A 10,192-nucleotide genomic window follows, 5' to 3' on the forward strand; every position below is an offset into this window, starting at 1 on the left:
AGCAGGTGGTTTATTGTTGGAAAGACACCCTTTAGTTCTCACAAGTATGATCTTCCAATGATCTGCTGTCTCTAATGTCTACTGTCCTGTTGATCTGTCCTTTGAAAGTGTCCATAGGAAAAAACATCAGCCATTTGTATGCCCCAAAATTCAAAATGGTCCAGATTACTAAAAGAAGAGAAATAAGCCACTGAGGGTGTCATAATTCACCACAAATATATACTTTATTTGCTTTAAATCGCAGGATCATTATGTTGAACACCACAATTGATAAATGTTAAAAAATAAATAATTTCAGTACAGCTGTACATTTTTCAAGATATACCCCGACTCCTGAGCCAAGCATTGAAACTGCTGGCAAATTGATTAAATTGTATCTCCAATTGTACATTTAATTTAATTGCTTCTGGCAAACAACTGATCAGGTCTTCATGTTTTTTCCTAATTTGTCTGAAAACTAAACCACTAAAATATAAGTATTTTGCAAATTAACTTTGTACAATTATAAAGAGTTTAAAAAAAACAGACAGGTTCATTGTGAATTATTTATGGATGTGATGATTTGTGTTTTTAATAAAAGAAAATGCTCTTGTCTAATAATTCTTTGTTTTTACTGGGTGATTTGCAGATTTTATTTCATCACTGTTTGTGTTTGTGTTTATTTTATTTGAGAAGGGGCAGTGCACGTTAAATAATACGAGCACCTGAGTCCATATGAGCTAATTTTCATGTGTAGGCCCTAGTAGGTTGATGGCATATAGAAAACCTTTTAAGTAGACATACAAAAACAGAGAAAAGCAAACATGCACAAATAGTTAAACAGCAACTTATAAAACATTTAAGAGAACATACTGAACATAAGCACATAAAGACAGACAAAAACACAGACAGTTACAAAACAATGACAATAGTGACAAATTTGTTTGACAGCACTGGCATTAAAATTAAACTGCCAATGACTTTAAGCTTTCTGAAGTTTATGATCGTCTATTACAGGCTTGCCTATGTTTGATTGCCAGCTTGCAGTAAGGTTGACTGGTAGCTCGTCATCCCAACAATGCTTTGATGGCAACCTGGTAAGAATAGCTCTCTGCACAGGTCCTGGCATCTGAGAAGCACTAAGAAAACATTAGAGGTGACTGTATTTAGTGGCGCACTGCGAGGGTCAGCACTGCAGTTCTGGAGCAGTGTTGAAGGAGCCAACAACGCAGGAACTTCTCCCTGACTTGTACTTTTTCTAGAGAGTTTGGGGTTTTTATGGGATCAGAGTTAAAACTAAACATCAAGGAAGATGGGAGCAACAGATCTACTCTTCATCACTATCAGTCACAATGTTTCCTTTATGGGTAAGTTTTTCTTTTGTTGTCATTATTAGAAATCAAGCTTTTTTATTATGTCACTGTTTGTTTTCTATATAATGGCAATAATACTGTTGTATGCAGTACTGAGTTTCTATCCATTGGTACTGGGTAAAATTATTTTTGATGACACATTGTGGAATTTTTAATCCAGTATTTTTTAGTGTATTTTTCAGTAAATGTAAAATGCTGCCAACTTAAATAAATATTAAATAACAATTCTTGTCTTTCTCCAAGTTGTGGTCAAGGTTGATGCATTAAAGAATGCATGAATAATGATATATTATATCAAATATAGTTAAATTTATCTCTGGTCTTGAAATTTGTTTTTCCCTGTGTGAAGTTGTCATGACCTTGATGTTTCATATTTGTGACAGATTTTGTTTTCATTTTGTAAATAATCATAATGTATTTTTTGTTTTCTGCTGTTTCATCATCGTCATCATCATCCTCACCATTTCATCATGCTTGATAAATACAGACAGATGTTTGGCCAATACAACAGTGATAAAGCGAAAGTGCAAGTAATAAGCAAAAATACAAGTAAAACAAAACCAAGACCAGGCTAGGACAGGACAGATACTGCCAAAAAAGACAAAAGAACTCAAGACAAAGATTAAGTAATACCATAGGGTACTAAAACACAAAGTAACTTGGCCATGTGGCCTTTCCTTGTACACCTCAGACTAACTAGGGTATTTTCTTATCCAAAGTGTTTACAAGGAGGGTGTCGGAGATTTGCACTTGAATATCAAGCGTCTGGTGATAAGGATGACAAAGGATGTAAAGGCCGCTTTTGGGGAGGAGAGGGGTAGTGTGGATGGAATTACAGGATCAATTTTCAGTTCATTTATGAAGATCCCCATTAGCTGTAGTTGAATTACCAGCTATTCCTCTTGGGATGCACACCTGATAATGCTCTATACATGACAGAACATAATTATAAAACATAGCTCACCACCCCCACAACAACATACAATAAATACATACATACACTTAAGTTTCATCTTCATTTAATGAACAGTCATTGACCTGATCATCTCTTTTCCATTTCAGGTAAAACCTGGTGGATGTTGATGCTGGTTTTACGTCTGCTTGTCCTCCTGCTGGCTGGATTCACCCTCTTCAGTGACGAGCAGGAACGATTCATCTGCAACACCATCCAGCCGGGCTGCTCTAATGTGTGTTTTGATGTGTTTGCTCCTGTATCCGTCTTCCGTCTCTGGCTCTTCCACCTTATTCTTCTCTGTCTTCCCCATGTGCTGTTTGCAACCTATGTCATGCATAAAGTTTTATCCCATCCACATTCTGGAGGTTTCTACTACGACAGGAGCAGAGGTGGTTCACCTTTCAGCCTTGAGAACTCGAGCTCCTCCAGAGAACTGTCCTTACATAAAGCTCAACTTCATGACCCGCCACATGGATGGGGAGTTCCACGCTTCTATTGTGCTTACTTCCTGGTTGTGATTCTGCGGATCCTTCTAGAAGGGGTTTTCGGTGCAGGCCAGTTTTTTCTCTTTGGTTTGTCCATGCCAAAGAGCTTCCTCTGTTATGAGGCTCCCTGCACGTCTGGGGTGGAATGCTACATCTCCAGACCGACTGAGAAGACCTTGATGCTCAACTTCATGCTGTGTGTCGCCTCCTTGTCCATTCTGCTAAGTTTGTTTGACCTGGTGAGCTCCATGAAGGCAATGGTGAGATGGAGGAGGAAAACAGAGATGTTTATGGAGGAGATGAGTAAAGGAGAACAAAGCAGCATGTTTACAACTACTACTGCTGATGACAGGATCAGCCTGAGTGGAAGCTCAAAGAATGGTCTCAAAGATGAAAAACACACTGTGGTTGTGCCGAATGGTGAACCTCCTCATGCAAAAGTGAATGGTGGAACCATCATTAAACCTGCCGAATCTACTAATGACAAGAGGCCCGAAAGCAAAGATCCTAAGACAGACATGTCTCAATCCCCAACTCCCATGAGCACTCCAGTACCAACTCACTTCGTCCTCCACAGCCACCTGAGACCGCCCATGTCCCCTCGCCCTGACAGGGGACCACCACCAAACCCCAGGGTGCCAACAACACCTATGGGGGTCAAAAAGCTGGGCCAGTACACTCCAGCTGGGGCAAACTCAGGCCAACAGTCTGACAACAATGAATCTCAAGACAAGAGAGCATGGGTGTAAATGAATGAGCAGCCATTTATTACTGTCACTGTCAAAACGACTGTGCATCTACCTCACACTTTTTTGCTCTGTGATCCAAGAACAGTTGAGCAAGCCTGGTGGAACCTTGGTCGTCCTTCTCCTCTCCCATTTCGTGTGTGTCAAGGGTGTATAGTTACAAATGAAGTTAGCTAATGTTAGCAGAACACTGGCTAGCTTACAATTAATGTAGATTAACCAGCTAGTTTTTTGCTAATTTCACTTGTCAGGTGTAATTAGCTGGGTAACGATTGATGTAGCTAGTTAGAACTGTTATAGAAGCACAGAGCTAAAAAGGATTGGATTTAGGAAGGGTCAGTTGAACCCACAAGATAGCCAGAAATAGCCTTTCAGCAACTTTTAACTCATTGCTTTGGTTTTATACAGTAATAGAAAACTAAGTTCTTGTTAACCAACTGTGAACAACTACCCCAACACCAAATAGCACATAGACAAATTCAGCAACATCTAGACAGCTAAAAGCATATCAAATCTAAATATCTGGTAGTAGCATACTCAAGAGAACAATACTTTTATAGGACTTGGTAGACACCAAAACAGACCTACAAGGAGAGAGAATATTGGGCTTACATTCAGCTGGTGACTAGGAAAATTACAAACCAATGATAATTTTGTGTGCTAGATAGGCAATGGTTTGTTCATCACCATGCACCTTTACAAGATGATAATCAGACTATCACAATGAATCTAAACAGAAAGACAGTTCTATACTTCTGTAGGCGATTCTGGTGAAAGATAGTTGATTGGTGAATGCCCAGCTCAAAGTGTAGTTTTTTGATGATCTGTGAAAGAGGCTTAACAATCTTCTTTCTCCAGAAACGCTTATATATAAATAAATCAGCCACTTTCTTTTTTTGTTGATTGTACTAATGTAATAAATGTGTTGTTTTTTCTTGATGCATGCATACTGAATGCTATCTCTTTTGTAATAATAAATATGTCAGTCAGATATATTGTTCAGTAAAATGCAACTGTTTCACATGGTTTTACTTTTGCCAGGTCCAAGGCTTATTTGTTTCATACCCTCTGCTGTTTCGATATGAGAAAATGAGTCACTTACAGAATCACATGCTGACCTTGATGAAGCAGTAGTTACAGTGCTCAGCTGTTGTCTGGATGACTGAGTGCTGGCAGCCACAACAGACACAATGACCTGACCTCTGACCTCTCACATGACTGCTCTGCCACCCAGCCATGACCTGACTTAAGCCAACCCTGCTCGGGTGACATAAGACCTTCAACCTGCCCACCATCTTTTTACATTAACTTAGAATGCAAGCAGAGTCCCCACCATCTGACCTGTATGATACAGAAAGTGATTTATGATCACAGCCACTTTTGACTTTACAGTTGAGTATAAATTGATTACCAGTGACTTGACATATGGCCAGTGTAGAGTAGTGGCAGCAACCTTTAGTATGTTATGTGGCGTTCAAAAATGGTAAATGTTGTGAAATTGTTGCAGTTAGGTTAGTTTTAGACACCAAAGCTTAATTTAAAGACCTAATTAAATCATGGCTTAACTTTAAGAAATTAAAACTTGTATTAAAATTAAAACTTTTTAATACATAGTTCTGATTTTTTTTTCACTACTTTAATCTGTCTCTTTTTTACGTACTGTTCTGTTGTCCATTTCTTTAATCTTTTATTATTTGCCCTTAGTGTTCTATTAACTCAGCCAACATGATTTTCTCAATGGAGAAGAAAATAGAGCTTTTCTGCTGAGCCATCGTGAGTAGGCTAACTTTTAAGCTAGCTAGAAAACAATGTAAAGTTTTGTCAGTTTTTTTAGCTAGTTAGGAAACAATGTAACATTTTAACTTTTTAGCTAGCTAGCAAACAATGCAATCTTTTCTCAACTATTGAGCTAGCTAGACAACAATGTTAGGTTTTGTTAAGGAATACAAAACAGTCAAAAAATGGTTTTCCCCCGCTTTTATACTTATTAGGACCTCACAGCACTCTCTTTATCTATTTTTTTTAAATCTGGGTAAACATGAAGAATCTCCATAGTGATAAACTATTTAATTTTGGTTTACATCAAAAAGCAAAACAGATATTAATTTCAAATTGTGCAACAGAGCTCTGCTAAATTTTAAATCTGAATTTCTAGCTTGGTTAGGTTTAGGAAAAGATCATGGTTTGAGTTAAAATAAGTATGTTACATTACGTAAGTCATAGGCTCAAAGGTAAAAAAAAATTAGAACAGAAAGAGGAGTCATAAACGTAAATAAAAATGTAGGCTTGTAAGAGAAAACGTTTCAGTAAAGAGAACATAACAGAACTAATGATGGCTTCATGACTGAAATGTTTCCTGTTTGCGTACCATCTTTCTGGCAATTTCCCCACAGAGTACAATTTCAATCACTGTCAGTTGTGTGCTTTTATTGTTTTCTTTACTTTCATAGTAGTCTCATAGTCTAAAATGCCATCCTGGGACCAAACACTCTTGGCTAAAATAATTGTTAATTACTGGATACATGTTTTAACTTCAGTTATAACCAACACTTCTGTTTGGTCAAAACAATGACAGTGAATGCCACAGCAGAACGTCTGACACACATTGCCTCCAGTGTTGCCATGACCCCAACACATGCCTCATACCCTTCCCATTCTTCTTCCGCTGTGGTATTTGGGGCAGCTAAGACGTGCAGAAACACTAGCAGGGTGGCCTGTGGCCGGTCGGGTGCTCAGAGAAAGGATTGTACTGTCACTGGTGGAGGTCAGGAGGTCATACAAGCGAACCTGCTGACCCCACACATGCGTCAACCCATATCCACACAAAACAGTGTCTCTATGTGACAGTATGTACTGTTGCTGACCTTCCCACAACTTGTCAACCTGAAGAAAGTTTTGTTAGCTATGTGTCCTTGGCACAAATCCCAGCCACCATGTCCGTCTTAACACATGGTGTGGTCATGTTATCAGCCATGTTACAGGCGTTTTGTTGCTATCAATAATAACATCATATAGAACAGTTTGTCTGCACAAACCCTTTAAAAGACAGGCTTATACAGGACTGTTTACAACTGAAAAACTGTCTACAACTGAATGAAGAGACACTACATGCCCAAAAGTATGTGGACACCCAAGCATTACACTTGTATGCGATGGTGTAACATCTCATCCAAAAACCACTGACATCACTCTGCTGCCATGGCAGCCTCTGCCCTTCTTGAAACTGGTAGCACTCATCTGCCCTGGTTTAGCAGTGGAAGAAGTATTCAGATCCTTCCTTAAAGCTACTACAAGGAACTTCTATATTTTGTTGATTTTGAAGCCCCCTGTGAACAAAAGTGGTAGTGTTGCTGCCAATATAACCACAAAATATATTGTTAAATATAAAACGATGTAAACAAAATTCTCCTCCTGCCTCTTAACTGGCTCATGCACTACACTGTAAATACTAACATCAAGTTTAATTATAAATACTGAGTTCACCTAATTCAGTTTTTATCAACTCGTTATTAACAGTCATTTTAAATAAGTTACTTGTACTTTGAGGAGAAGAAGAGAAACAACACTATAGAAACAGGAACCACAATTTTAGGGGATGTAATTAACATGAATAATTATTTAATGAACACACCTCGTGTCTCACACAAGCATACAGTACACACAAATGCAGATGTGGCTGTGAAATCAAAACAGGTCAAACTCTGGGTGGAAACTGAACAGTATTCAAGTCTGTAAAAACAAAATTCCCTAGAAATTTCACTAAAAGACTTGCTGGTGGCTTTAAAAGAAAAGTCAGAAAAAGTCACTGGAACCAGTAAAACTGATGTCCTGGGGACCATGAATATCACAAAATCTCATCTAATGGTTGGTGAATGTTTCATTCTGGACAAAAGTGTTGGCCTGACTGACACAACGAAATTGCTGTCCATAAAGCCATGTCTCTAGCATGGCTAAAAAAAAGTTATGTATTAATTCTTTATGGTGCTTGACACTTAGATCAACATGAACAGTTCATAAAAAACATCTGAGGACATTTTAGTAGGGAAGAGAAAGGGTCCAAATAATACTGTATTTTTCGGGCTCATGCCAATCCCAATATTAGGAAGGATCCATATTGGAATTGAGAAAATATGATAAACCATATATAAAATCATGCATAAAAAATAAAAACAATCTTCAATATGTTGTGTTAAAACATAAAAAAGTTATCAGACAACATACTGATATAGACCAATAGAGCCATGATAGACCAGTATTGGGCCACTAATATCAGTTATCCAGTGTCTCAGTGCGGCTTACACATTCAAATATCTCACACCCAATTTATTCAAGGGCAATTTTTTTTTACAAATATTAAAAAAACTGTTAAAAACTGATACTGCAATTGCGATATTGTTGTTATATTATTATATGCAGTATTACAGTGAGTGATAATTTTTACATTATTATTCTCATTTTCATTGAAAAATCATTGATTCATTGATTCACTGTGATTTTTGCAGGGATCTGTGCCAAACAAAGATGTATTTTCAGTTTGTAAAACATGGTGTGTAGCCCAAGAAGCATGGCAATATTTAATTACAAACGGCATTTTGACACACATTTCACCTTTAACAAATATTGTGTCTCCTGTGATTTGAAAATTGCAGGAGGCCATGTTGAGATTTGAGGGGGAAAAAAAAGCCTTAATTTATGCGGAATTTTGGAACATTTTGGAACACGTCCTTTGATGTGTCATTAAAGAACGTGTCACCACATTCCGTGTTCCATGCACAACAGGCACAAGAACACAAACTGTGGACAGTTAGTTACAAATACACGTGTTGGATGGACATTGGCTTGTTAGTGCGTAGTGATTGTTTTGGAAACTTGTTGAACATTATTATGGAAAACAAATCTTCACCAAAGATTGACACTGGCTGTTCTCTGGTCCTCAACAGAGGTCGAGGTAAGTAAGAAATCCAGACAAATCTGCATTAATTTGTGTAAATTATCCATGATTTATCAGGTAGAGCAGGGACTAATTCAGAGTTAATACCTCGAGATAGACCTCTGATGATGTTGAAGGGTTTTTCCTCACCCTGATAAGATGTCTGTGATCTGAATCTGTACTGTGAGATGTTTAAAGGACCTTTTCATATAGTTAGTGGAAACAATTCACAATAAATCCATGTTACACTGTTTTTCTCATTTTTAGACAGCAACAGCAGCACAAATGAACATTGTGCAGCATCTGGAAAGGATGGCGGGACTAAAAGAAAAGCCAGTCCTGACGAGAGGATCTCCAACAAGAGGACAAGGGTGTCTGAGTATGAACCCCAGAACACCTCTTGGATGGACGTTTTCGCCAAACTCCTGGACAGGAAAGGTATGTCAAACTGTAACCTGAAAAGTAACAAGTAACTAAAGCTGTGAGACTAATGTAATGATCTAGAACTATGATCTTTTTTGATTACAATGTCATCTATAGACTTAGCAGAGGAGATTATGCTTAGTTGTTGAGAGTTGCATGTTAGGCAGTTTCAATAATTAGAGTATAATGAGCTAATAAATTGCCCAAAACTGGAAACTTAAAAATCTAAGTCCGTGGGAAATATTTTCACGAATACTTGCTGACCATGCTGTGGGATTAGCCAGCAGAAAAGTATAGGCTAACATTTGTAGGTGTAGCCTACTAGATTATTTTAGTGTTTTAGGTCAGTCTGCTGCTTAAAATTGAAGTTATTTGTCTGGTGGTTGTTTTATATTGGCTCAGTTAGGTTATAAAGGCTGCCAAGTACAGACAGGTGACATATTTTGAGACGTGAAACTTTGTTGTGTGCTAATTTAGAGAGCAGCAGCGGCGCATTAGAGAGACACAACTCATCTGTGGAGGATGTTAGCGAGAGGAGCGGGAAGAGAAAGGCCGCCGCTGATGAAGAAGGACCGAGCAGGAAGAGGCAGAGGAGCCTGGACCTGCAGCAGATCAAACAAGAACTGTTGGTAGAAGCCCGAAGAGGTAAGTAGTGATTAATGTCTGACTTTATTTTAAGATAAAGTGTAAAATGATGATTTACATGAGGTATAACACAGGAAATATTAGAGCTTTGGTAACATGGAAATGATGTTCTTCATAACTGTGACTCAACAAAATATGTGTATCTGTCTGTTCAGCTGATTTCGAGGCCAAATATCAACAAGAGAATCGGCTTGGAGAAGGAGGCTGTGGAGCTGTGTTTGCAGGATATCGCAAAACAGATAATTTACCTGTAAGTGTTACACACAAGCACACACCATACACACACATGCATGCACAGTGGTCAGAAAGTGCTAACCAAAGTCTTGTTTGTGTCTTGTAGGTTGCGATCAAACACATTCCAAAGGACAACATTTTTTGCAAACACAAGGTAAGTAAGTTTGGAGATATATTTGCTTAAACTACACATTCATCTACAGATCCATCTTGCATCTGTTTTGAGCAACGTCCTGAAATGGTTAAAAAGAAGTTTATCACCAAACAAAAGCTGTTGAAATCTGCTGTTTCTCTGCTCTCACTGGCTGAATGTATTCTGAATGAATGAATGAATGGTGGTTCTCTGTGAGTCTCTCGAACTTCTTCCCCTCATCCTCCATCTTGTTGTGACGTTTCAGGACCAGAATGGGACCCAGATCGCG

At 38.2% G+C, this 10,192-nt stretch overlaps 1 protein-coding gene across 1 annotated transcript; it reads left to right on the plus strand.

Annotated features, from left to right (window-relative positions):
• Positions 1–654: 654 nt before the first annotated feature.
• Positions 655–3,647, plus strand: LOC146318056 (gap junction delta-4 protein-like). Its single transcript, XM_084732108.1, has 2 exons — positions 655–1,346; positions 2,415–3,647. Exons 1-2 carry the CDS (start codon positions 1,292–1,294, stop codon positions 3,539–3,541), a joined length of 1,182 nt encoding a protein of 393 aa, XP_084588234.1. The 5' UTR covers positions 655–1,291; the 3' UTR covers positions 3,542–3,647.
• The last annotated feature ends 6,545 nt before the right edge of the window (positions 3,648–10,192 follow it).

Source organism: Lutjanus erythropterus, chromosome 12, assembly GCF_056507025.1.
Source record: "Lutjanus erythropterus isolate fLutEry1 chromosome 12, fLutEry1.hap2, whole genome shotgun sequence".
NCBI lineage: Eukaryota > Metazoa > Chordata > Actinopteri > Lutjaniformes > Lutjanidae > Lutjanus > Lutjanus erythropterus.

Bases quoted from the DNA above. Each gene is read 5' to 3' on its own strand.
- LOC146318056 (XM_084732108.1), top strand. From the start codon at position 1,292: ATGGGAGCAACAGATCTACTCTTCATCACTATCAGTCACAATGTTTCC. The intron at 1,347-2,414 runs GTAAGTTTTTCT...TTTCCATTTCAG, and splicing joins TCACAATGTTTCCTTTATGG to GTAAAACCTGGTGGATGTTG.